The following is a 26,564-nucleotide window of genomic DNA, read 5'->3' as shown; positions in this document are numbered from 1 at the left end:
AAGAGTTCCTTATGAGATAGGTGATATTTACACAGTATAACAAAGATATGAAATATCTCTAGTTATTTATTAATCGAATGACTCTATATAAAAGCAATGTCACACAGTAAGACAGTGGTTTCAATCCAGGATCATATTGAGTTTTAGGCAATGAATTTAGTAAGTATATTGATTGGGATAATTATATGTATTGTACCCTGAATCATACTGCGCCCAAGTGGGCATTGCCGAGAAACATCCGGTATATACCGGGGAAAACATCGCTGCCTGCATTGCAGGGATCATTGGTGTAGTCATTGACTGTGGTTGTGGGTAGTAGTAGGACAGATCTTGGTAGACCTCATGCCCTTGGTAAGTTGTCCCCTCAGGGATGCCAAAAGTGTTGTTGGCTGGTAGTGGATTGTATGGCGAGGGCTTGAGACAGGCACCCTTTCTGTACCCCCTCGGACGATACTGCGCCAAGCAGACCATTCTGTTGCCTTGTGTCGGGTGATAAACCACATCCACATCATCTGGCTTGGCAGAGTTGATGATGATTCGAGCCGGGCCAGGAGAGCCCATCGTGTACCGTTTGTTCAGACAAAAAGGGTACTCTTTCCACGGGCCGCAAGACTTCAGACTCAGTCGTTCGCTATTATGGAACTTCCGAGGATACAATGCCTCGGTTGGCGCAGGGGAATCTGGCACCTGCTTGGCTTGTTCCCGGACTTGACTTGCTGGGATGTTGCGATACCATCTGTCGTACTGTAGGTCTGCCAGTGAATAATACGAACACTCCGAAGAATTGTCATCATCGGTCTTGTAGGATAGGGGAGGAGACATAGACATGGGTGTCATAAGTTGAGTATGTTCTGCGAGAGCAGCAAATGTGAGAGACATGGTCAAAGTGAGATGATAAATAATCAGCTGTAAGGTTGTGCAAAGAAGTGCGATGATATAGCCGGTAAAGTGTGGTTTTATGTAGATTGTAGTAGCGCTATGGCCAGAGCTATTAATATGTTTTGTGATTCAAATGGAGAAGAAAAGTTAAGCTCGATGCTGAGAACAATGTTCGTGGATAGTATGATCGAGAAGCAGGTTGTTATTATGGTTGGCTTTGCAGATGGTTTTGCAGATGGCTTTGCAGATGATTTTGCTAAAGCTTCGATGAATAACCAATTTGTAAGATGTCGTGGATGATAAAATGATCGACTAATAAATAGATCAAGTATATCGTCAAGAGAATGACTGAGGATGTCCAAGAATAAAATATGAACGAGGAGGTTGACTGCAGAGCGCTAAATGTTCGCAAGACAACAATAGAAGCTGTGCACGTGTCTGATCGTGTCGAAGCTATGAAGTCTAGCAAGTCTAGTTCAAGCTATATTCGCTGGTAGATGGATATCGTGGTATCTCAAAGCAGGATATGCTGAAGCTGAAGGCTTGTAGTGATGATGCTAAAAGCTGAGTCTGAAAGATAGAAGCTGGAAGCAATAGATGCAGAATAACCTGAGTGAGCAAAGACGAACGACTGTGGTGAAAGGTCTAAGTTGAAAATTAGAGAACAAGGGAGGAGGGGGAACCTTTATAGACCGAGCGAGTTTAAACTTCCGGGCAGTCATCATTATCTTCCGAGAGACATGACACAAGAGTCTTCTCTTGAGAAGTTTGAGTACATACATTGTACACTATGAGTCAAAAAAGATGATTTTGTTCAAAGTGAAGTTATAATAATTATACCTTGGTCTCAAACTCTATCTCTCGGGGCGTCCACATTCTTATGACTCTGCATTCAATAGTGTTGCCAGTCGATTTACTATTGCAATCCCTATTATTATGCCAAGAATATCTTTGAACGGTTTTTGTATCATAGAACGACGTCTCATTGAGGGATTGAATCATCAATGACCATCACCATCACTTTGGTCACTAAAGTTGTATTACGAAAAGTGTAATTGGGCTCTGTATACTTCGGGACTTACGCCTCGGACATCTTCATATAATAGTAATTGGGCTCAAAGGAAATAAAGTTCACCAAGGGATGAAGATCTCCAGGTCGTAAATGTGCACAGACCATGTGTTTCAGCCTTATGAACAATTAACCTTTTTCCTCAATAGTAAATCTAACGTTTGAAACTGAGTGTAACTTTCCGACTTACATGTGAGTCATAGTAATGGTTCGTCGAGGGGACTCTGGTGGAGACAAATTGATGTTGACTCTCAAGGGCCAAGACCTGCAAGAATCCCCTTCCAGAGACTGACATTGTGTCTTGCAGATTATCTGACGTGATTACATGATCTCGTGTAGACTCCAAACGGTTATGGGACATGGATCTAGATCACCTACGGATATGTTAGATCAGTCGATGCCTTCAAAACTTATGACTTTGTCATATCACGAACTTGAGACCTTGAGCAAAAGGCTTAAAGGCTTTCCTAGGGCTGTTTATTATTCTCAAATTACCAATCATATCTGTTGCTTAAACTATATTACAGATTCTCCCAAACTTTCATGACAGATCGCTGCCATCAATAAAACAAAACATTACACTCGCTCAGGTCCCTCAGCAAACTGTCTCCACAATGGGTCATTCAGAAGAGTTTGCATAGCATCGTTTTCAGTGTTTACAAAGACCTCTATACCAGGGCCTGCAGCAGGTCGCTCTGGCAGAATGACTTGCATTGAGTGTGTGACACCCACCTTGGGAGGCCTCACAGCAAGGATACTTTCGCCCAGTGCAGGACCCCACTTAATATCGTAGAAGGGGAACTCTCTCCATGAAGACAGTAGAGCGTGGTTGCCAGGCATATCGAGGAAGATGGTAGGGATGAGACGAGCGACGTTGTCAACACGCTCGACGCGAGCAGTGATACTGTCGAGGTAGGAGTCCTTGGACTTGTTGACAGCACCTCGCACAACCAAGGCGATATCAGCCAGGGTAACATCATCCTCATTCATCAGGGTATCAATGTCCATGATAGCAGGAGCAAAACCGAGGATGTTGCCAAGGGTGTGTTTGTGAACATCCTGGCCAGCATACCGACGGCGAGCATCAAGAGCGAGGCCGAGCATCGAAGGTCCAGTTGGCTTAGCTTCACCCTCCTTATGCTTGTGCTGAGCGTTCATTGTGCAGCGCCAGACAAGAGCTGTGATAGCGTCGTTGGTAGAAATGAAGGGGGCATTGTCCTCATTTGTCTTGAGGTGCTTGGCGTTTGAGGGGGAAGCGAGCTCCTTGAGAGCTTGGAGCTTCTCAGGTGAGAAGTAAAAGACGTTTCCATGGGCGATAGGCATGGCCAGCTTCTCAGGAGGGCCTGTGGGTGTGAAAGGAATCTCGAGGTACTCAGCGTGGTCTTCAGGGTTGCCAGGCTTTGCACCAGAAGACTTCGCGATCTTGGCTCGGTCTGCCACAGGGATCTCAGCTGGCTCGGATATAGAAAGTCCCTGGGCCTTTCGGACCTCTTCGGCGAGAAGCTCAGTGAACTTGTACATGGATGCTCCATCAATAGCGGCGTGGAGGAAGAGCATGTTGAGAAGGAGGCCACCTTTGATGAAGTTGAGTTGCAGCATGGTGGTGTTCAGTCTGTCGACTCCAGCAGCAGGCCACTCTCCACCAAGACCTCGTTGACAGACAACATCAGGGTCTAGAGCCGAGACAGGGAAATTATGTGTCTTGAGTTCCTCGAAAGAAGGGAAGTCTTCATTTCGAAGGTCCTTCACCTTGAAGTCGTGTTCAATCTCGTCGCCGTAATGACGGAGTTGCAATTCACCATTCTCGAGGTAGGCGGGCGTGGGAACAAACTCGCAGCCGGCAATAGGAACGCGGTCCTTGAATGCAGAATAACTCTTCTTAAAGATTGTGGTCAACTCCTCGGCATCGTAGTTCTCGGGGAGCTCAAAGTGGTAGACGACTCTGACCCAACCCATTGGGCCAATCTTCTCAGTGGGAAGTAGGGGGGGCGCAAGGTCTACGACCTCGGTGACCTGCTCAGTCATGGTAGTCTTGAGAGAGACTTCGCGGGGTTGGTCGACGACCGAGATCTGAGATGGAACAGCAGCCATAATGGTCTGCTTGGCTAGTTGCTGATTGGAGGTTGGTGCGATTTATCGGAGTAATTGATGAAGGATCAAGAAGGGGTAGAATGGATGTAACTGCAGTGGATAAGGCACTTTTGGATTCTGGCTCGTCTGTTGTGGACAGGCCTGGCTTCTAATACTCATGCCACAAGTAGCATCCGTGGCGACGCGAGACTGTCCGCCACCGGGTTTCGGCCCCCGAGCTTTTTTGTTACTGGGTTCATGTTCTACTACATGTACATACGTTGGATTGTTACTGTTACAGGGTCTCGCTCTAGTCTGTCCAACAGTTGAACAGAACTATTGTGAAGGAGCTAGAGACCAACAGACTGCTACACAAACAAACAATAGGGATCGGGTTTGTTACTAATTGGAGTTCGGCCAATCTTCTTCAGCATCCGTTATTGGCGTATCCCGAGTGGATACTGTTTATTATCAGGGATGCAATTTGAAGTTTAACGATCGGTAGCCGAATTCAGGCATGGATCAACAAGATAAGGAGGATTCAATTCCACTTAGGTCATCGCTTGGAACCAAATTGTCCATGAAGTATGTATGACGGCCAGTTATGAGGAACCCGAGATTTGCTAAGTTATTGGCCGGTGGGAGAAGAGAAGAGATTTGCTGTTTACTCAGAGTGGATAGCCCCTTGGTAAGTTTCTTTGCGACGCTACTTCGTAGTCTACACCATACAAATAGCCGTAATCCGATACACTGGGATCATTCTTGCATCATTCATCGGATGATCGATACTTCCAGCTTGTAGGATTCCTTTCCCTTGGTTGTTACCCCTGCGTCAATTCGGCATTGCAACGCCAAATCGAGAAAGTCCTAGCCATTGCCACATAAGACAAATCTAAATTGCTCTGCTTCGGACTTTGAAGCAGCTCTTTCTAGCCATGATTGCGACGTTGCATAAATGTTTCGACCCATACATCCAGCTCTGAAACTAGCCTATCTCCCGGGTGTTCATCCTTGTCACACGCGGACTGGATACGGTTACGCGGACGACAAGGGTTGAATACCGAGTGGCCTGTTTGTTGAGACTAGTGTGCACCAGAGCCGCAACGTGTCTTGGCAAGCCTTATATCCAGATCACTGTCAGAACTTAGTTTCAATTGCGGAAATCCGCATCTAAACACCTACGGGAATTGGTATTATTCTTGAACGCGATAGCCCAAGCTCGTGCATTGTTCATCGACTCGGGAATCGCCGTTGGCATGGGGCACCACGATATAGACAATGGGGCAAAGGAATATGATCCATCCAACCAAGGGTAGCATCAGAGTGGACACATCAAAATGCCCCTCCCACTTCATGTTCCGAGTTTTCAACTTGTGGGCTGTTTGTCACTGAGGGACAGAGCAATTCACTACAGGTCCCAATTTCGACTGAGATGAAGAGGGCTTACAGGCTATCCGTAACGGCTAAAGATTGACGCTCCATCCAAGGCACAGCACGCGGAAGTGGGAAGAAGGAATGGTTGCCACGAAGGAAAAAGAAATGACATCCCCGTTCCGTCGCATCGTTACCCATTTTCTCTGCTTTCTTTTTGGTCGGGCAATTTCTAATTTTCATCCTATATTAATGATTAAATGACCCCATGGACAGGCTAGAAAGGCCGCCGTGAGATACCCTTTCTGCATGCAGCCAAGCTGAGTCGATTGTAACTCTACTATTAACCATGGAACTGGATCCGAATATCGTCGCCATCTTTGGTCCACCACCCAAAGATATGGATCTTAGCCAACACCAGATCACAACGTACAATATCGTTACTTGCATCATTCTTGGAATCGCCTTCTTAGTGGTGGCTTTGCGCTTCTATGTGAGGAACATGAAGTCTGCCCAGCTAGAGATGGATGATTGGGCCGTGTTGGTGAGCCTGGTAAGTTGATCAGGTTTACACCTTGAAGAGGTTTCTAACCTTTCTGCGTAGTTTTGTGCTGCTGCTACTGTCACAATGACAATATTAGGTATGTTTATGATCTAAAGAATGGACAAGCAGGTGACTAACAGTGTCTAGCTGGCCAACATGGTTCTGGAGCACATGTTTGGTCCATCAAGATTATGACTCTCGTCGAAGTCTTCAAGGTATGTTGAGCTTGTATGCTGCTCTGGTTGACATATACTGATGCTTCACAACAGATCGTTTACGCCGAGCCCTTCGTGTACGCCCTCGCCGTCACATCCGTCAAGATTAGCATTCTCCTCCTCTACCGTCGACTGTTCCCGCTTGGAATCGATAAGAGTCGTGCCTATACGATAATGTTTTACATCGCAACCTTCCTGACAAGTTGCTATCCGTTCATTCTTTGGATCACCATGGCTTTCGCATGCAAACCTGTTAGCTTTTTCTGGAACCAGTACATCGGCGCCGAGGGAAAGTGTATAGATGTTAAGCTATTCTTCCTTGTGCTGGGTGTTATGAACATGGTGAATGACATTGTCATCTTGACCGTACCGATCCCTCGTATCTGGACATTGCAGATGAACAACAAGACCAAGGTTTCGGTTATCTGCATTATGCTTCTTGGTAGCTTGTAAGTTTCTCCGCCATAACGGGTACTCTGGTATTAAAATTTTCTAGTGTTTGTGTTGCTAGTATCGCCCGTATCTACTATCTTTGGGGGTTCTTCCAGAACCTCGATGCCACATGGTGGATGGGCCCTTCATTTGCATGGTCGAGTCTAGAGCCGTCTGTCGCTATTATTTCAGCGTGTCTCCCTACGCTAGCACCTCTCTTCCGACTTGGTCGTATGAACGCAACATCCCGAGGTACACCTTCTGGAGGGAATGAGCTGTCCAAATCGGGGTCAAAGCATTTTCAGCTATTCAGTGCCAACCGGACAAAAGGAACTGGGTTTCATAGCGACGACGATGAGGTTGAGTTGACATACGATGTTGGACGAGGAGGAGCAAGTGATCCTGCACCTTGGAATAACAAGGGAAGTAATGAATCGTCTACTGAACGGGGCATTATTGTCTCGACACAAGTATCTGTCACACGCCATGACAAGAAAGCTGTTAGTGGTGGGATTTAGATAGGACTTCAAAGTATTTTCTTTATTTGGTATAGATAAACAATTTGTTTTGATATCTTTACCATGAATTCATCGACATCGCCATCAGGGTAGTGAGGTTGGAAAATGTTTACCAAGTTGTTTCTTAATGTTCAAACACATAAGGTGATACAGGGTAAGCGCGCAAGGACCAATCCTCCATATTTTAACTATGTAATACGCTGGTGATTCTAGCCAATATCAGCCTGTTTCTTGTTATACTGCCATTGTTCGGCCTACCGATGTAAAGAAATGATCAGGCTCTTGGATAAGAATTTACTAGGCTCGATCCTAGGACAAAGGCCTGGGGTCAACACTCTCTAATGTCGGTGTAACCTCTCCAAATAATCCAGTTTTCTTATCAATAGGTAGTACATCAATGGTCGTCTCCCTTCTGAAACCACCGCCATCTGGGATATGGAATCTGTGGTACGCAATGTACCACTCATCGGTTCCTGGGATGTTCAGTACCGAATTATGACCGGTACCCAAAATTCCCTTTGACTCGTCCTTCTTCAGAATGACACCACGATAAGTCCAGGGTCCAATAGGGCTGTCAGCTGTCGCATATCCAACACGGTAGTTCTCGGAACCTGTATCATCGATAGAATAGGTCAGGTGGTAAGTACCCTCACGATAGTTGACGAAAAGACCTTCGCGGAAGTCTTCGAGTCCGGATATACGCTTCCATGTACCGGATTTGAGGGACACCATGTCATCGTTCAACTCTGCGACAACAGGAACACCGTTGCCCCAGTAGATGTACCACTTTCCGGTTTCTGGGTCTTGGAAAGCGGCTGGATCGATGGCTTGGTTGCTGACGATAGGTTCATCTTTGGTACCTTTGATCATTGGCTCGGATTGAGCCTTCCAGGGACCTTCAGGATGGTCTGCAACTGCAACACCAATGCTCTTGTGGCCATCGCTGACAGAGGGGTTATTGCCACTGTGGTAAAAGTAGTATTTGCCATCACGGGCAGCAAAACCAGGTGCCCAAGCGTTGCCAGTTGCCCACGGCACATTTCCGTTCTTGCCATCAAGAACAAGGAAGGGCTCCTCGCTCTTTGTCCATGAGACCAAGTCTGGGGACTTCCACCAGTAGAATGAATTACCACCCCAGCCTTCGAAGCCATCAGTAGTGACAAATAGATAATAGGTATTGTTGACAACGGCAATGTTGGGATCGGCCCAGAGCCCTGGAAGGACAGGGCTGTCACGCTTCGTGAGAACTCGAGCCGAAACTGACCCAAGAGTCAGGAAGGCCACAAGGGCCTGACATGGGATGGAGAGGAGACGCATAATAGAGGTTGACGAACGTAGTAACTCATCAAGATTCGCGTAAGTGGTTTGTTCTTATGATTGTATATATATATATATTCCATACATTTAACTATGAAGTCACGACAGCAGGTTTCTGGAAGTTTGCCATGGCTTTACCTATTCTACGGACCGCTTCGGACCGAAGTCTATCCAAGCAAGTCATTTCGTCCTCAAATTCTATTCGTGCGCAAAATCAAGTCGTTTCCCCCGCATATAAACCTGGGGGATCGGCAATGCGGGGTGCAGAATTGAGCTCTAAGCGCTCGAGTAGTTGGGGATTAAAGAGTCTCGTATTAATCTCTGGTACTACCTTCGGATCGTCCGCGTGATTGTTCCAAGTTTTAGTCAAAGCCAGGGTGGAATTATACCTCGGCTGTGTATTTGCCGGAACACCAATCTGGGGTTCTAGAAATGACGATGGGGAACGCTTGAAAGTTTATTGCGAGCATGTGGCATTGACAGAGGTCTTGCCCAGATGTAGATCTGCTCTGCAGGGAATAATGTTGGTCACAGGAAAGCAAGCCTGGAACACAGGCTGCAGTACATTGATGAATTGGTTCTATGTGATAAGTTCGAAGTATTTACTGGCTCCAATGCATATACAGGAAAGAGCATCTAGCTCACGACTCAAGAACAAACTAGCCACTACCCGGCCCAACAAGCTCAAAGTGCCTAGTAAGCGACAGGCCAGCCATTGTCGTATCGGAGGAGGTTGATACCGAGGAGAGCAGTTCCAGCGTTATCGTAGTAGTGGTAAACAAGCACATCAGCGTCAACGTCAGTGAAGACGGCGTTGTGGCCAGGACCGTGGATGTTGCCGTGGCTAGCCATGATCTCGGTACCACCACCTTGCATCATCTGCTTGCCGGCCTTGTCGACGTAAGGACCGGTGATGCTGCTTGATCGACCGACCATGACGCGGTAGGTGCTGGCGGCACCATTACAGCACTTGTCAAAGGAGACCCAGAGGTAGTAAAAGTTACCCTTCTTGGTGATGAAAGGAGCTTCGACGGCACCGCCAACAGAGGCATCGCGCTTGGCAAGAGAATAAAGCGAAGTGCCGGTGCGCTTACCAGTGTTGGGGTCGAGCTGAATCATCTTGATACCGGACCAGAAAGATCCGAAAGAGAGCCACCACTTTCCATCACCATCGACGAAAAGGTTACCGTCAATGGCATTGTAGTCGTTGTTGTTGTTTGACTCAATCACAACACCTTGGTTGGTCCAAGAACCTGAAGCGCCAGTCTTGCTGGTGGCGAGGAAAATAGCAGAAGTGCGCTGGCCGAACGAGGATGCAGAGTAGTACATATAGTACTGACCATTGCGGTACGAGATATCAGGTGCCCAGAGGTTCTTCTCGCCCTTGGTGTACTGTGTCGTCCATGGTGCTCCGTTGGGGAAAGCAGCGCCAGCTTCCTTCCAGGCAGTTCGGTCTGTGGAAGTCTTGAGCGCGACGTAGTCTCCGGTGTGAGCCATGAGGTATCCTCCTTGAGGCATCTTGACGACAGTGGGATCGTGAACTCGAGTAGCGCCGTTGACAGGGCCGGGGTTGGGGTAGGCGGCGCTGACGGCCGAAGCCATGGCCAGCATTCCGCTGACGACAAATTTCCACATTGCTGCAATTAAATAGAGTTGTTGTATGATGCAGTAACTGATCGACGGATCTTGAATTGAAACGGAAGAATGCGGCGCAACATTGCCTTTATACTGTTGATCTTGTTTACCCCTTCCATCCTCGGTATTTTGGGCATAGGTAAGTTAGTCCTTAATCTGCTGGCCTAGTTTCAGTGAGTGCTGAAACGGGACCCTACAGGAAATCTATACGCGACATGGACCGTCTAGACTACTATTTCCAGCTGGTCCCAACTTGTAAGCGCACCACGGAAGAATTAATATGGGACGGAACTTGCGGTCCGCTTCCGTATTTGGTAAACTTGTCCGCTGTAGAATTACCGGCGTGGAACTAACGGGACAGAATGACACGCAGCTACTTACTTACACGAGATGATGAGCAAAAGTATAATTAAGCGCCATGAACTGCACCTTTCTTGAATGGTTAATCAAGATCCATGGAATAAATAGTCTTATCGCGCTTCTGTATGTTTTGCTGTAACAGGCAGGTAGCCTTGATACGCGTATCCGTAGGTAGTTAAGACGGTTGACTTCACCGCCAAAGCCACTGACGATCAGTTGAAACAGGCAGGGATGAGTCTCTCAAATCTCTTGTCTGTTTCAAACATATCAATTAAATGAGATGTCGAGTTTCCACACATTCTGAATTGCTTATTTAGGAAGTTCTGTCACTTCTCATCTGTTGAAAAAGTCACAAGGGAAATAAATGCTACAGCACAGATCAATAGCGATAATTGGTCAAGGTAGACTGGGCAGGTTTCAATGATGCAGATAGACAAAAGCAAATATCCGAGTACTTGGCGGACTGTACAATTTGCCCCTGATCACTTATGTTGACTCTGAACGAGATTCTCCCATTCCGTCAGCAAACCCATAATCTCAACACTCTTTTGAACATTTGGCGAAGGACGCTCCGCCTCTTTGACACCGCGACCCAAACAATCCTCCACTGTCTTGACCTGATGTCCAAATGCATCCAACTCAGCCGGAACAACGATCTGCTCCGTCGCACCACCATATTTCTTGACCTCGATGATATTATCCCCCGCGATAGGCAGCCAAGGATTCGTAACAAATCTCATCCTTCCCTTGTCTCCAAGAATGGCAAACGAAAAGTCGTTACCGTAGCTGTCTGTTGATTGCAGACTTGCAAGTACACCGTTGTCGAAACGCACCGTCATGGAGGCATCTCGGACATGGACGGTGCCTTCAGTGGAAATGTTGCCAAAACCATGCAACTGTCGCGCTGTAAACGCGTCCCTTCCAAAAGCTGTCTCAATGACGAAGTGGAGAAGAGAAACGGGATAGCAGCCAAGGTTGTAGATGGTGCCCATGCTAAAGGGATTGGCCTTCTTCCAGATATTCGCAGAGTAATATCCCGAAACACCACGAACCGTACCAATATGTCCCTCAAGCAGCAATTGTTGCATCTTTTTTATGACGGGGTGTGTCAGGTACATCAACCCCTCCAAGAAGAAGACGTTTGCATCGTTGACAGCCTTCTCAATGGCCCTCGAGTCTTCCATTGTGGTTGCGAGTGACTTTTCAGAGAGGATTGCCTTTCCACGCTTCGCTGCTGCTAGTACTGCGGGGGTGTGCATGTGGTTTGGCAGGCCAACATACACGACATCAATTGAAGCCTTGTCGAGAAGGTCGTCGATAGAAGTATATCGCTCTGTGATGTTGTGCTTGTCCGCAAAGGCTGTTAGGCGCTCTTCATTTCGGCCAAAGACAGCAGCAATAGTTGAGTTTTTGCTGTTGAGGATGGACTTGGCGACAACATCGGAGATGAAGCTCGTGCCGAGCATGCCCCAGCGTAGTACAGCCATGATGTTTAGAAGCCAAAATGAGTTCTACTCGTGATAATTACGATGACAATGAAGCAAAACAAGGTCCTGTTGGAATTGAAAATAACGTTGATGTGAGTAAGCAATTAGACTAGAATCTGAGGATCTGGCCTATGAAATATCTTGAATCGGCGTCCATCTCCGTTCATACTCCGGTCTCCTCCGGCTATCTCCGCGTTATACCGCCGCGACCCTTTTCTCACCAAAATCGTCAAACTGGATTACTAACATGTACGAAACTCCTCCGATGGCGTATAAGCTTAGGGTTGAGTTGTTTAGACCTAGTCATGATGGACTTCTGTTGCTCTTAAAAACTCTGCAAACATGGACTTCCGGAATGTGAGCTGTATTAGTTAACTTCCGCGGAAGTAAACCTGGTTACAATTACGGAGTACAAAGATTACGATATCATTTTTTCAATCAGTCCATGAATCAGCGACGGGAAAGAGACTGTTATTACTAAATTGATAAAGTAAGAAACCTCCACGGAAGAGCAATAGTGACCGAACCTAAGGGCAGAACGATCTGCAACATTAGCAATAGAATCATGTATAAAAGATCGAGTAGCCTTACTAGAAATACAACTTGGATATCCATACTACTATAACAATATCCAGAACCAAAAACAAATAGTCTCTTGTTAACCGCCGTACAAGATGGGTATCAAAACTGGCATCACCCTTTACACCGAGGGAACCCCAAACGGGCTCAAGATATCCATTGCTTTGGAGGAACTCGGTCTGGAATACAAGGTTCAACACGCTCAGTCTCTCGAAGATTCAATATCACTGACGCACAATGAAGGTCATCACTTTGGATTTTAGCAAGCATGAGCAAAAAGAACCATGGTTCCTTGACATCAATCCCAACGGTCGCATCCCAGCCATCACTGATAAAGACGAATTTGGCCATGAGATTAAAGTATTTGAGAGTGGTGCAATTCTAGAGTACCTCGTAGCCAGATACGATGAGGGCCACAAGATATCTTATCCTTACAAGTCAAAGGAACACTGGGAGAGCATCAGCTGGCTGATGTGGCAAGTCTCTGGTCTCGGACCTATCCAGGGTCAGGCCAACCATTTTACTCGTTAGTCTACCGCGCTTCAAGCAATCGAGTTAGTAAGCTTACCGTTGTAAACAGGCTATGCACCAGAAAAGATGAAATATTCTATCGATCGCTACGTTAGTGAGAGCCATCGTCTCTACCGCACTTTGGACCAGCAGCTCACCAAGAATGGAACTGGTTATATCGTCGGAGAGAGACTTACCATTGTGGATATTGCTGTTTGGCCATGGGTAGCTGCCCACAGTAAGTCAAATAACGAAGGTTTCCATAGAAAGGTCATTCTAACTGGGTTCAAAGATTTCTCTGGACTTCCTGATGTCATGAAGTACATTCACATCAAAGAGTGGTTCAACAAGCTGTTGGACCGACCTGGATTTGAAGCTGGTCGTAATATACCGAGACCTCATTTCCACATCACCCTCAATAATCTGCCTGAGGAGGAATTGGAAAAGTTCGCAGAGCCGGGCATTAAGTGGCAGAATGAGGCTCGGAAGAAGGAGGCTGCATTGTCTGTACGTTGATGATACAGATGGGATAGAAGCGCAACACTCATCTCATCAAGTATCTTGCGTAGATATCACACTTCACTCTCTATACTTGTTTACTAGATCATTGACCATCTTGTCAAATACCGAGTCTGTAGCATGTTCAATTTTACTATCCTTGGGCAATCAAGTATCTAGCTGATTCGAGTACATATACCTAACAAGAGTGAGATCGCTGACATACTCTGCAAAATTTAAACGGCCAGATGAGTACAGCGACACCGTGATCAATCTCGCGAAGAATGTGGTTAAGTCATCGAAGTATTAATCAGTCTCCAACACTTTCAAATGCCAAGAAAGCAACGTCATGACAACTACAATCCTGGATGAATACTATTCCGTTTCCCGGACCAGCCATGATTGATCTTTTATTATCCCCGCGTATCTTCGAGGATAAGATGAACACTAGTCAACGCCGCTTATCCGAGGATGCCAAACCCGACACAAAGCCGTGATCAGCATTGATTTGTCGAGATAAGGTTCAATGTGTCTTATGTACGTACACGCATAACTCCATCGTCACTTTCTATTTTACAATAATGATACTCTATCGTCAAATATCTGGATAAAAACCTCAAAAAGTAACCGAGAATGTCAGCGACAAATATGTCAGATGACAAAACAAAAACTACTGAAAAGGACTTTGACCGTGTCTCCTTCAGTCAAGACAATACAGTCAACAACCCAAATGGGATTCAATTACCTGTGGGCTTCGAGATTCTAGAGCCATCATTCACCGTAGCTGAACTTCTCCACTCAAAAGATATCATTGCCTCGCCAACCTCTATCCTAAAGATCCCCCATTTACAATCGCCATTTAGTTGGTCACACCGGAAGAAGATCACAATCCTTTCTGGGGCTTTCATGGCATCGACACTAGCATCATACTCCGCTGGTGCATATGCAATGGCCTCAGAGCCTTTACGAAACAAATGGAACATCGGCGACACACAGTTCAACGCTGGCATCACACTCTTTGTCACGGGGTTTGCCATTGCGCCGATGGTACTTGCCCCGGTCAGCGAAGTACACGGTCGTTACTGGGTATTTGTCGGATCAGGAATTGTATTCTTCCTTGGAAGCTTGGGGTGCGCCGTGACAGAAAGCTTTGCCGGGATGATGGTAGCCCGTCTGATCACGGGCAATGGCGCCGCTGTTTTTGCAACGCTCACTGGAGGTGTCGTAAGCGACCTTTACCGAAAAGAGGACCGTAACACTCCAATGGCCTTGTACTCACTTTCTATCATGATCGGGACTGGGCTGGGACCTCTGGTTAGTGGTGCCATCGTTGATCGTCTGGGATGGAGGTGGATCTTCTATCTTCAGCTCATCACCATTGGGACTGCAACTCTCATCATATTCTTCCTTTTTCAAGAAACACGAAGCAATGTATTACTGAGGAGAAAGTGCATCGCACTAAACAGCATTGAGACAAAGACACCAAATGGAATAATGGTGAGCTTTTGTCCATCGGTCGAAGAGAACTTACATGTCGATATTGGTATATTATGGCGAAGTCTCGCATTTCCACTGCGTCTGCTGGTTACAGAATCTATCTTGTTCTGGTTCTCACTATGGGTATCTTTTGCTTGGGCAATTTTATACATGCAGTTCAGCAGCATTGGACTCGTCTTTCGAAGTGTTTACGGGTTTGATAGTACTCAAGTTGGAGCAGTCTACGCGGCAGTTGTTGTTGGGTCTATTTTGAGTATTGTTCTGGCCGTCATACAGGGACCTCTCACCCGTTGGATATTACCTCATAAAACGTCGCCTACCACACCCGAGCAACGGCTACTTTCCCCGTGCGTTCAATCCATTCTCTTGCCCATCGGATTATTCTGGTTCTTCATGTCTTCGAGGTCTGACGTAAGTTGGATTTCTCCGACACTGGCAATTGGGTCTTGCACAATGGGTATCTACAGCATCTATCTGGCGGTCTTTAATTACTTGGCAGATACATATCACAGTTACGCTTCATCAGCTCTTGCGGCTCAAAGTCTATGTAGGAACCTATTGGGAGGGATATTTCCATTACTTACAGCAAGGATGATCAACTCCTTGACATTGACAGGTACAGGAGGTTTGTTGGGAGGTCTTGGATTACTCTTGACTGCTATTCCATGGCTGCTATACTTTTACGGACGGAGGATTAGATCGCGCAGTCCTTTTGCCAAGGAAATGGAGTGAGGTTCATAGGTAACATCAGAGAATAAGTTCATAGTTCAATTGCTGCAACCTGTGGATTACAGAAGTACCTGAAAGTCAAACCATATGTTGTTATAACCATAAAAAGGTTGACCTTATGACAAAAACAGACGTATTTCCTCGTTACTCTTATTCCGCATCCTTCAGTTGTCAGAAAATGCCTTTAGTAACTTCACAGTGGCTAGCTCGACCACAGCTCTGGCAGTAGGGGATCCCCTGATAGGAGCCAACATGACAAAGTCGTGTACTTGCCCATCTGCTTTGATAACCGAAGCATCGACCCCTAACTCCTGTAGCCTGTGGCCGAAAGCCTCTCCCTCTCCAATCAACGGATCCGCACCAGACACGAATATAGTAGTTGGTGGGAACTTGGAGAGAACTTCGTCTGGTGCGAATTGTAGAGGTGAAGTTAACGGGAGCTTTCGATCTTCCTTGTTAGGTAGAAAAGCTGGTATCATCCAGTCCATCGTCTTCTCAGACAAGTAGGGGCCATCTTTGAAGGTCTTGTACGTCTCAGACTTACTGTATGTGTCTGTGACGGGGTAAAAGAGGACGATCTGACCGATCTGGGAAGAAAGACCATGGCTCTGGGCGAGCTGTGTCATTGCTATGGCCATGTGACCTAATAATAGATCAGACTGGTATCAACCCATGGTAGGATGAGATACTTACCGCCAACACTATCACCAGCGAGACCGATTTGATTGACGTTGATGTTGTACTTGTCTCCGTTTGTTGCGAAGTGCTCAAGAACGCCATATACTTGCTCAAACTGGACAGGGTACTGTGCTTCGGGAGCTGGAGTGTAGTAGGGGAACACAACCGCAGCACCAGTTTGGCGTGCTATGTCTTCCATCAAAGCGCCGTGGGTGGTCGGGCTGTGCCGTTAGAAACTGTCCTCATCACTAAATATGCTCAGGGCTTACCTACCTTCCAAGGATCCATCCGCCACCATGTGTATAGAAGATCATGTTGAGAGTGCCCTGTGCCGTGGCTGGGCGGAATATGATAACTGTCACATTTTCATCTTTTACAGGAACTTGTATTTGCTCACTGGTGATATCGGAAGCTATTTCGTAGTCTTGGATACTTTCTAGTACCTCATGAGCTTCCTTTTATTAGGTGATTTTCGAGGTATAAGTCCTAAAGTATATATATAAAATTAACTTATAAAAAAATATAGTTTTTAAACCTAAATACTAATATAGATTTAATCTAAAGGTATATATTATAATTTATAAAGTTAAAATTATAATAATTATTATAAAAGCTTTTATTTTTTTTTAAAATTAATAATTATTAAATATTTTTTTATTAATATTAATATTAATAAAACTATATAATTATATAATTATTATATAAAATAATAAACTTTAAAGTCTTTATTAATTTTAATTATATATTAAATTAAAGAATTATTTATAAAAGCTTAATCTTTATAATTAATTTTATTTTAAAAAAAAGAAATTAATTAAAAAAATTTAAAGCCTTTAATAACTTTTTAAATAATCTTTTTCTTAATATTTAAAGTTAATATATTATTAATATAAATAATAATTAAATTATTATTTTTATCTTTTTTAATTATAAGGCCTTTAGCTATATAATTAATTATTAAGTTAATAAATTAAAGTTTAAATTTTTATTATATAAAGAAAAAAAGGCCTTAAAGGCTTTTTATAGAATAAAATATAATAATAATATTAATATATTAAAAAGTAAAATATTTTAAATAGAATTACTTTTTAATCTTTAAAATAATCTTTAAAATAATCTTTAAAATAATCTTTAAAATAATCTTTAATAAAAAGAATAAATTATTAATAATTTATAGAGTATTTAATAAAAATAATATTATTAAAAAGTTTATTAAATTAAAATTTATTATATTAAGAATCCTATAAAGTATTAAAAATCCTATAAAGTTAAAGGAAGAAGATTCTAGGGAAAAAGGGAAAAAGCTTATAATTAATACTGTAGCTTTTAACACGATAAATTTCAACACAATGGCTCACGAGCTTCCTCGTACGTTTTTGTATATAAGGGCGGACCTGCGGCAGCCGCATCAGCAAACTTGCGGTTGATTGGGTCGAGATAGGATGCCATGGTCTGTGAGTTTTGTTGGTCAACACAATGTGGTCGTTGGAGCGGTTTAAGACAGCAGAGTGGAGGTATGTCGCTTTCTTATGTCACAGGTCAAACCGCTGTCAGCAGCTTGCCTGATTTAAAGTCTTCAAACTGATGTCCCCCGCATAAACACGAAAACTTGCAATTTAGCATAAATCAGAGTCACTAATGCTTCATAAGCAAGTGCTTATGTTTCTAATCATTTTTGTAATCTGATGAATTCCTTTGATTGGCTGACAAGAAGCGGAAATTCCGATGCATGACATTCAAAGCAGCTAAGAAAGATGAGCCTGGCACCAATATCGTATTGGCTGTACGTAGGCAGTCAATCTATGATACAATTTGCATAACACCACCAGCGTGCACGATTGCGTCAAAGTATTAAAAAATCTCCAGGTAGTTCAACTATCTAGATAGAAGTATCAGGAGTGATTTTGGGGATGGGTAAATGCCTCCAATGATAGGTGCAGGTTAAGTGATGTGAAGATAACAAGATCATGTCCTAATTCAAGACCGGAACAACCATGGCTCCGATAGTTCGAGCCTTTCCGCATATACTGTCATATGAAGCTAACGTCTCACTAGGATCAGCCTCCGAAAAAACTGGCAAACATGCCCATATCACTTGCACATCCTATCTGACTGAATACAGCCTCTCCATCAAACGCCTTTTCAGAGATTGGGACATCTACCATTGGACAATCGCGGAAAGACCTGCCTGAGAACTCATGATATGCGTATCACTAACTTTTTGCTTACGAATGCCGCAAACGCCGCCAGAATGCAGAGCGGTCAGAAGGGTTGTGACATTTGCGGCATCTTTGACACACTTTTTGACGACAAAGACACAAAATGCAATATAAACAGAGAAATGGCTATTGAGAAACGATGCTCGTTACATACACCGTTACTAGACTGGGTTGAGAAAAAGTATGTGGAACGCAATCAGCTTGAGAGGGAAGCTGGATATAAATGTCGCAACCATGAAGCATCTGGGTTTTATTTCGCGCGGAAGAACGGCGATATTCCTTCAGTCGCCGTGACCGACTATAAAGATCGACCGCAAGGTCTATATCAAATCATTCAACACAAATTGAATACGTCGGAAGATACTCATCAGGATGCTTACACGAGTGCGATCGATCCAGAATGGATTGACCTTGGTATAGCGAGAACATGGATGGACAAATGCATCACAAAACATAAATCAGAATGCCAGAGCCCTCTGAATCTACAGGTAGTCTCTCCCGCGTGGCTTATCGATACCAAAGATGATTGCTTGACACCAGGCACGACCAGTAAAGAATATATAGCTTTGAGCTATAGATGGGGACTGTCTCCAGCTCCGCAGATGGACAAAGACACCTTCAACCAGATGATGGTCCCCGGTGGCCTTTCAAAACAAAAGGTATTCCTCACTCCTACGGTCCGACACGCGATCCACACCGTCCGTCAACTTGGCGAGCGGTATCTGTGGGTAGATGCCATATGCCTTCCACCCGATAATATCGAACAAGTATCGCAACAGTTGCAGCTCATGGGCTCAATCTATGCCTCCGCGAAACTCACAATTGTTGCGCTGGATGGTGATGCAAACACCGGCTTCCAAGGTCTCAAGGGCGAATCATCACCTCGGAAACTATCGAACCTGTTTCCCTGGAAGAAGGATACGAATCTTTTATTGAGGGATCAGCCTAAGCTGTCGGCCATGGACGTGCAGGCATCAGAATACTTTACGAGGGGATGGACATATCAAGAATACATGCTGTCTCAGAGACGATTAATCTTTGGCAATCAACAGATACATTGGAAGTGTTCATGTGCAGATTGGCATGAAGATCTTCCTAATCTACAGGAAGAACAAAGGGGAAAGTCTGTCCGGCCCAAGTCGTTAGGTTTTCCGAATATCAAAAGAGGCTTATCCGATATCCGAGAATTCGGGATACTAATCAACGAGTATAATGCTCGGGAGCTCAAGTATCCTGAAGATGCGTATCCAGCGGCCGACGGTCTCCTGAACTATCTCGGAAAACTAGCTTTTCCAGGTGGCTTCTTGTTTGGACTTCCCAGAATCTACTTTGGCATGGCATTGATGTGGTCCGTTGAATTTGGAATGGCCAATCCCAATAGGCCTCAAAGGCCTGGTCTGGTTCGAAGGAAACCCTCCAAAAGAAGCCAGTCCATTCTACCAAACACACATCTCCCTTCCTGGTCCTGGGTTGGCTGGAGTGGGTATGGTGTTCACATGCTCGACAGAGAGGCTCAGTTCCGATGGGCAGACTTGTTGCTTTGCGAGAGCGGCTGGAACCCTGTTCAGCTCATCAAGACTTCAAGTGTCACTATTCCAATCACCGAGTGGTTCAGCCACAGCTCCAAGGACTGGAATATCACTAAAGCTATTACGAATAGTGCTACAGTATATGAAGGGAACTCGGACATTTCTTATGATGAAACGGTCTGGACTAGGCAGGAATTTAACCCTGCCAGGCACGGGTCTAAAGCTAAAGACTTCCACCCACCTTTCGGATTCAGTAGAAAGCACGTTTACGAGCATGCCAATCTCCCTGGTAAATATTTTTGGTGGCCTCTCCCACCATCTAGCTCATCAAACCGTCAGGTAGATGAAGGTTTCAGTCAAAGTCCGCTCATTTCCTGCCGAGCAAAGCGTGCTTGGTTTGGGGCCACTAGGGTCGTCCGCTATATTCGGGACGTCAACCTGGATGCTCACCTTTGTTTGTTAGACAAGAACAAGAGACTTTGTGGCTGGCTCCAGCTACCCAATAACGATGACTTGGACAGATTTCCCGAATCCATGATCGGAGAGGGCATGACAGATCATTCAGATACATTGGGCTTGAACGGGGTCTTTGTCAACCCACTACCTCAGCGGGAGGAATCGCTGGAACTGGTGGCAATTTGCCGATGCAAGTTCCCTGACGTCGAAACGATGGACGACGAAATACAATACAAGGAGTTCTACGGCGTACTGTGGATAGAGTGGAATGATGGCATTGCCTATAGGAAGGGATGTGGATATGTGAAGAAAGAGCTCTGGAAACAACAGGACCTCGAAGACGTTCATTTGGTTCTTGGGTAAATATGTCTGAGACCATAATAAGACCTTACAACGTAGCTAGTCAAACACAGGACCTTGGTATTGTTTGTCATAAATGAAACACTAGATACGACCGAGCTCGTATTGTAAGCGAGGGACAACCACAACTCCTAACTCTGACAACACACAAACTACAAACGTTATTTATGACTCTCTCCTCCTTACACGCATAGTAGCATTTTCCTTTGGGATCCTATACTCCCAAATAGTCTTCATAGGCGGAACTTCTGGACCAAAGTCGACGTCATACTTTGTGATGATATATGCTAGCACAACCTTCATGATATGGATGCCAAAGAATCGTCCTGGGCAGGCGTTCCTTCCATAGCCAAAACTGAGAAATGTCTCATCCAGGGTGACAGCCGAACGGGCAACTGAAGTCCCATCTGCAAGGCGAAACGGCTTGAATGAACCTGCATCTTGGTAGAATGTCTCGTCCATATGTATTGAATGCATAGGGAATTCGACATGTACACCAGGTGGAACATAGATCCCGTTGTCCAAGGTTATGCCTGTAGAGTTGACCCGTCGTGGCAGGGCAAATAACCCAAAGTCGGACCAGCGCATAGATTCTCGAATAGCCGAGTCGGCGTGCGTTAGTTTTGAGATAGTGGCACGACCCCAGATATCAACGGGGCCAAGTACCGCTTCTGCCTCGTCACGCAATTTGGAGAAAACAGAAGCCGCGTTGGGACCACTGCAAATATCACTCAGAGCTGTGTTGAATGGGATGGATCCGCTCTGCACAAAATTGAAGTTCAAGATAACTATGCGATGTCCAATGCGGAAGGGATCAAGTTGAGCTGGGTCACCAGTTGCAACAGAGGCTTCGATAATCCATTGGAGAATATCGACCTGTGAAAGTGAGAAGTTGGTCAATGTTTAAACTTTGGGGGGACGTACTGGCCTTTTGTCCTTGCTCAACTCATTTTGACCACGTTTGTGATAGTCATTCAGACGAGCTTTGATGAGCGGCAGACATGCAGCAGTCCCTTCTTTAGTATCTCGTGTTACTTGCCAACACATCAAGGGCCCCAAGATAGGCTTGAGGAATTTGGGAATCAATGTTGTGAACAAGCCTTGGAAGGGCATATTCATGGCAAATCTCCGAACAGTTTCCAGATACGTTGGATCCCGGCCTGACTCATCGTTAGTATTGTTTCCACATATAATGGAGTCACTTACACAGAGGAATCCCAACCAGGACTCTGTTCAACCCTCTGGCAAACACTTTTTGTATAGCAATCTCAAGCTTTATATCCCTCCACTCGGTTTCTAATCCGAACTGCTCATCTACAGTAAGGCATAATTCCTCTTGCAGCTCAGGTGTAAGCTCATCGAACCTCTTGGCAATCCATTTTCGAACCAAGTCAACAGTATAATCACTTGGATAAACCGCTGGGTCGCGAATAGTATACTTGAAGGATAATGACTCTGAGGCTGGGGCATGAGCTTCAAGCTCGCTCTCTCGTTTGTTGTATACCTCTTTAATTTGAGATGGAGGAAGGGTCAGGACTTTGCCTTTGCCGAATGAGGGGATGATGAAGGGCTGATTCTTTCTTGAGTACTAAACATAAGATCAGTCAAGCTCCTGTCAATTGCTCGTTCTGTCCAAGCCAATCACACGATAATTACTTACCTTTTCATAGCCTTCTTTCATCCACTCTTCTGTCTTGGTGAAACTCCGTAGTTTTGCTCTGGACCAAGCAAACCATTGCCCTTCTTGTACGCCAACACATGGAAAAGACTTCTCGAACCCGGAGTTTTCATCTCGCAGTCGCCATGCTGCATAAACAATAGCAAGACTTGCAATCGATACAAGGATGAAAATAGCCATAACAAACTGAGATATGTTGACGCTAGGCTAGTGGAGGAAGACCAGCCCAAATCTTAGAGAAATAAGAAGTCAAGGGAAGGTACACCTCGAGTAATCCGGGGCGTGGACGGTAGTCCTATTTGTGGTTGAATTGAGAGCCATGTTGTAAGCGCTAGCCATTCCATGAACCACTTGAAATATTGGCCAATAACTACGGAAAGGATATAGCGATCTTCGGTATTGTGGTTGGTTAGCCACCATGATCCTTCGTAAACCCTGCCGTGAATTACTGTGCCTACTACTACCCACTTACGCTACACTGCATGAAAGCCAACAACGCTATGGATCACTATCAATCTCATTGGTCACTTCGGTCTTTAAAACTCGCAATATTGACTTCCGAAACTGTACAACTACCTTCGGAGCCGCAGTGGGAGAGAGCATCCAGGGGAGATCAGAAGGAGTTACAAAGGGGACAGAATATCTATCCATGGGGCACTCATTTCGCAACTAGTCTATCAAATTGCGAAGAATTAGCGCTAAACAACAAATGCGCCGTCGGTCTATTTCCCCAGTCCCGCTCACCATTTGGCTGCTACGACATGACGGGCCAAGTCTGGGAATGGTGTACAACGTTGTGGGGAGTCGACATGACGAAGCAAGCGTTTGAGTAACCGTGGAAAGTCTCAGATGGTCGTGAGGATTTGACAGCGAACGATACAGTCCGGAGAGTTCTGCGAGGCGGCTGCTTTTCGAGTGGCCAAGCCAAGGCAACGTGCACTTATCGTGGTAGTCTTGAGCCGACTGATTTTTGGAGGGGCAATGGGTTCCGCATTGTTGTCGTTGCTGAGTAGTGATATGTAGCGTTAGAGTAAAGATATGAGTCGGGTGGCAGTGATAATCGATGGGTCTAATGACACCATCGCCTTGATCCCCACCTGAGCTACATAAAAAGATAAGTACTGTATTGTCCGCACTCAACGAGAGACATTGTACTATAACAATACATAGATACTATGCCTATTCTTCATGACGTTCAATTGTCGAGTCCCGAGGGTCTAGTTCCTCTTGTCGGGAGTGACGAGCCCATTTATGTTATTCTCACCAGCTCCAATGACGAAGAAACCCGGTACCCTGGTGCTCCAATGTCCGAGCTGCGTTGCCTTTTCTAAAAGAGACGTTTGATAAGCCAGACGGCCCTAAAGCTATCTACGAGAGCGTCGGTCCTCGACCTGGGTAAGTGATTCTTCTTGTCATGGTTTAGATTGTTGACTTACACGTGCACAGGTGGAAGCAACCAGATAACTCGCACAAACTGACATGGAATATATCAGCTATTCCAACTGTAATTCGGTTTGAATTGCGCGGTGGAAAGGTAGAGGAGACGGGCAGGCTTGTAGGGGCTGAGGTTTATGAGGAGAGGAAACTACAGAGCTTCGTGTCGAAGTCTGCATTAGTAGACAATTAGTCCACTGCTATATGGACTGTTCTACGTCGCGAGGGAGAGATACGAAATAGTACATCATTGCCTCTAATGGTCAAGTCTACCACTAACAGTTTTACTGCCGACAGCAGCGCCTTAGGCACTAGCGCAGTACTGTTAGTTCCCTCCAATAACAATACCTTTTTGTACTGAGGGGCAGATTTCATCTATGCCACCTAACATAATAAAATCGGGAGCTGTTTAGTGGTCTCGTCTCCTGAAAGTCTTGAAAGTCAGCCGAAAGTGCAGCAACATAAACATATGTGATTGTCGCTACTGGTGGTTCTGTCTTCAATTTTGCTCTCATTTTCCATTTCTTTGACGACCCATCGGCCCTCAAAGTAGTGAGGATCATTGGCATGGCCATCTCTGTTGGTGTTGGTATAGGCGGAGCCTTGGCTTGTCGTTGTGAGAGCTACCTGTTATTCACCACTGGTATAGAACATGGTGGTTTATTTAAGTGGAACTGAGTGAATTTTGCGGCGTTAACGATACAAGAGAGTAAGCAATCGAACCACAACAAGTTGCTCTTATTCATGATCCCACGCGTTCATAAATTGATACCAGCATATACAAGGACAAGTCCAAAAATGCGCGGAATTACCAACTCATTGCGCCTCTGCGCGCGTCGTCCTGTGATGCTCAGGTCGCGTCTGGCCATACCAGTCAAAGTCCCATCCTTAGCGACCATCCTCCAAAAGCAATGGACAAGCAGCCACTGTTGCAGTAAGAAGGACACCTCAAAAACACCTGCTCCCGTGTCTATTACTTCAATTGCGTTTTGGAGCTCAAGAGCGGTATGGAAGAGAGCATCTGTCAACACCACGCGATGTCTCATCGGCTGCACAGCTGGTGACTTTTCTGCCATGTGGATTCTTCAAGCCTACTACCCAGAACTAAGCATGGGCATCATCATGCCGATATCCAGTGAGCCACCCACTTCCTGCGCGTCTATAGCCTAGACACAATTTCTGACCAAACAAATTAGTGGTATCTGGTATCTCAACATCTATTCTTCTCGAGACGGTGATGCTACGCGTCGGTCGTGATAATCTAACATGGCTCACCGCTATGAAAACAGCAATTGGCATGAGTTTTATATCCATGTTAACTATGGAAGCAGCAGAGAATGCCGTGGATTATTACCTAACGGGTGGAAGAGTTGCGCTTGATGATCCTTCATTCTGGATTGCGGCTTTGGTCTCTATTGCCGCTGGGTTCCTGGCCCCATTGCCCTATAACTACGCGAGGTTACGGAAATATGGAAAGGCTTGTCACTGAGGTCGCTTGCTTATTCTTCACAGAGTCGCAATCACGTTGCGTTCGTTGTATTGAACAGGCCTGATGACAAATGGCCTTTTTTATACTGGGCCTGGCAATCTCGTTTGGAACATGTTGAGTCACTCGTTGTCGGTAAATCTTTTCCGCCCACTTTCCCTTCTCCAGCCGTTGTTATCTTGTCTCAGCGAACGCTCGGTATTGTGATAGCTACTACAGTAATAGATATCAGGAGACAGGAACGCTGGGAGCCAAGCCGGCTACATCCAAGCCGAAACCCCAGATAAATCTACGTTAGATCTCTCCAGGATTGAAGTTTAATTCATGATTTCGAGTCTCGACTCTTTTCTGGGACATAGCGCGACACGTGAACCAACGCCATCGCGTCGGAGCTTTATCAGGATCCGAGTTTTTGGAAAGGGAAGAGCAAAAGACTATGAGAACGATAGAGAGACGGCGACAAAAAGTAGAGTCCGGAGGTTCGTTGAATTGATATCTCGTTTTGATCTTGATTATCAAGATGTCACTGGTTGTTAAATGCTCCGAGGAAGAGATCAATTGTTCATAAAGGCGTCATTGAGGATGTGTGTAGGGTATTTGGTTTGAATGACTCGCCAAAGTGTTTGCGTTTGTATACTGACGGATCTGATCGTCTCCTGTTTATGGTTACTCGTGAACAGTTCATGTACTCCAACATCCATGAATTATCAACCTTTATCAGCAAAGAACAGCGTATTCCCAGTTGAAGCGTCTTGTTCAGTTGCACGAACGGTATCTCTACCAGAGTCCCCACTGAGTTCATGGTCCCCCATGTCCCACGCGATCTCCGCAATCCATCCCGATTCAACACCAAATGAGACACCACAAACTTGTCATCAACGAGCATAAACAATCTAGTCTAGCGTCTTCTTCTCCCCCTCCTACAAAAACTCAACAAAGTAGTATCCATGCATCCTCGGAGTCTACTTGTAGCCTCCGAAACTACCCCAGATTGTTGACCACTTTTCCCCAGGT

The 26,564-nt window shown here is 45.3% G+C and overlaps 12 protein-coding genes across 12 annotated transcripts; 5 read left to right on the top strand and 7 right to left on the bottom strand.

Annotated features, from left to right (window-relative positions):
* Positions 1-156: 156 nt before the first annotated feature.
* FPOAC1_005353 (uncharacterized protein) lies at positions 157-879 on the bottom strand (the record flags this gene model as incomplete). The annotated part of the gene is made up of 1 exon (XM_044849881.1): positions 157-879. The coding sequence occupies one exon, from the start codon at positions 877-879 to the stop codon at positions 157-159; it is 723 nt and encodes a 240-aa protein (XP_044708591.1).
* A 1,645-nt stretch (positions 880-2,524) lies between these two features.
* Positions 2,525-4,039, bottom strand: FPOAC1_005352 (uncharacterized protein; the record flags this gene model as incomplete). The annotated part of the gene is made up of 1 exon (XM_044849880.1): positions 2,525-4,039. One exon carries the CDS (start codon positions 4,037-4,039, stop codon positions 2,525-2,527), a length of 1,515 nt encoding a protein of 504 aa, XP_044708590.1.
* Positions 4,040-5,738: 1,699 nt separating this feature from the next.
* Positions 5,739-7,098, top strand: FPOAC1_005351 (uncharacterized protein; the record flags this gene model as incomplete). The annotated part of the gene is made up of 5 exons (XM_044849879.1): positions 5,739-5,942; positions 5,994-6,030; positions 6,081-6,148; positions 6,203-6,597; positions 6,645-7,098. 5 exons carry the CDS (start codon positions 5,739-5,741, stop codon positions 7,096-7,098), a joined length of 1,158 nt encoding a protein of 385 aa, XP_044708589.1.
* Positions 7,099-7,407: 309 nt separating this feature from the next.
* FPOAC1_005350 (uncharacterized protein) lies at positions 7,408-8,415 on the bottom strand (the record flags this gene model as incomplete). The annotated part of the gene is made up of 1 exon (XM_044849878.1): positions 7,408-8,415. One exon carries the CDS (start codon positions 8,413-8,415, stop codon positions 7,408-7,410), a length of 1,008 nt encoding a protein of 335 aa, XP_044708588.1.
* A 693-nt stretch (positions 8,416-9,108) lies between these two features.
* FPOAC1_005349 (uncharacterized protein) lies at positions 9,109-10,050 on the bottom strand (the record flags this gene model as incomplete). Its single annotated transcript, XM_044849877.1, has 1 exon — positions 9,109-10,050. The coding sequence occupies one exon, from the start codon at positions 10,048-10,050 to the stop codon at positions 9,109-9,111; it is 942 nt and encodes a 313-aa protein (XP_044708587.1).
* An 842-nt stretch (positions 10,051-10,892) lies between these two features.
* FPOAC1_005348 (uncharacterized protein) lies at positions 10,893-11,897 on the bottom strand (the record flags this gene model as incomplete). Its single annotated transcript, XM_044849876.1, has 1 exon — positions 10,893-11,897. The coding sequence occupies one exon, from the start codon at positions 11,895-11,897 to the stop codon at positions 10,893-10,895; it is 1,005 nt and encodes a 334-aa protein (XP_044708586.1).
* Positions 11,898-12,571: 674 nt separating this feature from the next.
* FPOAC1_005347 (uncharacterized protein) lies at positions 12,572-13,555 on the top strand (the record flags this gene model as incomplete). Its single annotated transcript, XM_044849875.1, has 5 exons — positions 12,572-12,667; positions 12,720-13,002; positions 13,057-13,224; positions 13,279-13,493; positions 13,544-13,555. 5 exons carry the CDS (start codon positions 12,572-12,574, stop codon positions 13,553-13,555), a joined length of 774 nt encoding a protein of 257 aa, XP_044708585.1.
* Positions 13,556-14,117: 562 nt separating this feature from the next.
* FPOAC1_005346 (uncharacterized protein) lies at positions 14,118-15,469 on the top strand (the record flags this gene model as incomplete). The annotated part of the gene is made up of 2 exons (XM_044849874.1): positions 14,118-15,392; positions 15,449-15,469. The coding sequence occupies 2 exons, from the start codon at positions 14,118-14,120 to the stop codon at positions 15,467-15,469; spliced, it is 1,296 nt and encodes a 431-aa protein (XP_044708584.1).
* Positions 15,470-15,874: 405 nt separating this feature from the next.
* On the bottom strand, positions 15,875-17,837 carry FPOAC1_005345 (uncharacterized protein; the record flags this gene model as incomplete). The annotated part of the gene is made up of 4 exons (XM_044849873.1): positions 15,875-16,353; positions 16,404-16,609; positions 16,662-16,725; positions 17,783-17,837. 4 exons carry the CDS (start codon positions 17,835-17,837, stop codon positions 15,875-15,877), a joined length of 804 nt encoding a protein of 267 aa, XP_044708583.1.
* Positions 17,838-19,209: 1,372 nt separating this feature from the next.
* On the top strand, positions 19,210-20,955 carry FPOAC1_005344 (uncharacterized protein; the record flags this gene model as incomplete). Its single annotated transcript, XM_044849872.1, has 1 exon — positions 19,210-20,955. The coding sequence occupies one exon, from the start codon at positions 19,210-19,212 to the stop codon at positions 20,953-20,955; it is 1,746 nt and encodes a 581-aa protein (XP_044708582.1).
* Positions 20,956-21,117: 162 nt separating this feature from the next.
* Positions 21,118-22,810, bottom strand: FPOAC1_005343 (uncharacterized protein; the record flags this gene model as incomplete). The annotated part of the gene is made up of 4 exons (XM_044849871.1): positions 21,118-21,828; positions 21,877-22,112; positions 22,159-22,540; positions 22,613-22,810. The coding sequence occupies 4 exons, from the start codon at positions 22,808-22,810 to the stop codon at positions 21,118-21,120; spliced, it is 1,527 nt and encodes a 508-aa protein (XP_044708581.1).
* Positions 22,811-24,862: 2,052 nt separating this feature from the next.
* On the top strand, positions 24,863-25,553 carry FPOAC1_005342 (uncharacterized protein; the record flags this gene model as incomplete). Its single annotated transcript, XM_044849870.1, has 2 exons — positions 24,863-25,199; positions 25,261-25,553. 2 exons carry the CDS (start codon positions 24,863-24,865, stop codon positions 25,551-25,553), a joined length of 630 nt encoding a protein of 209 aa, XP_044708580.1.
* Positions 25,554-26,564: the final 1,011 nt, after the last annotated feature.

The sequence above is a fragment of the Fusarium poae genome, chromosome 2 (assembly GCF_019609905.1).
Source record: "Fusarium poae strain DAOMC 252244 chromosome 2, whole genome shotgun sequence".
Classification (NCBI taxonomy): domain Eukaryota; kingdom Fungi; phylum Ascomycota; class Sordariomycetes; order Hypocreales; family Nectriaceae; genus Fusarium; species Fusarium poae.
The sequence above is the reverse complement of the archived record's forward strand: the minus strand, read 5'-3'. Positions and strand labels throughout refer to the sequence as shown.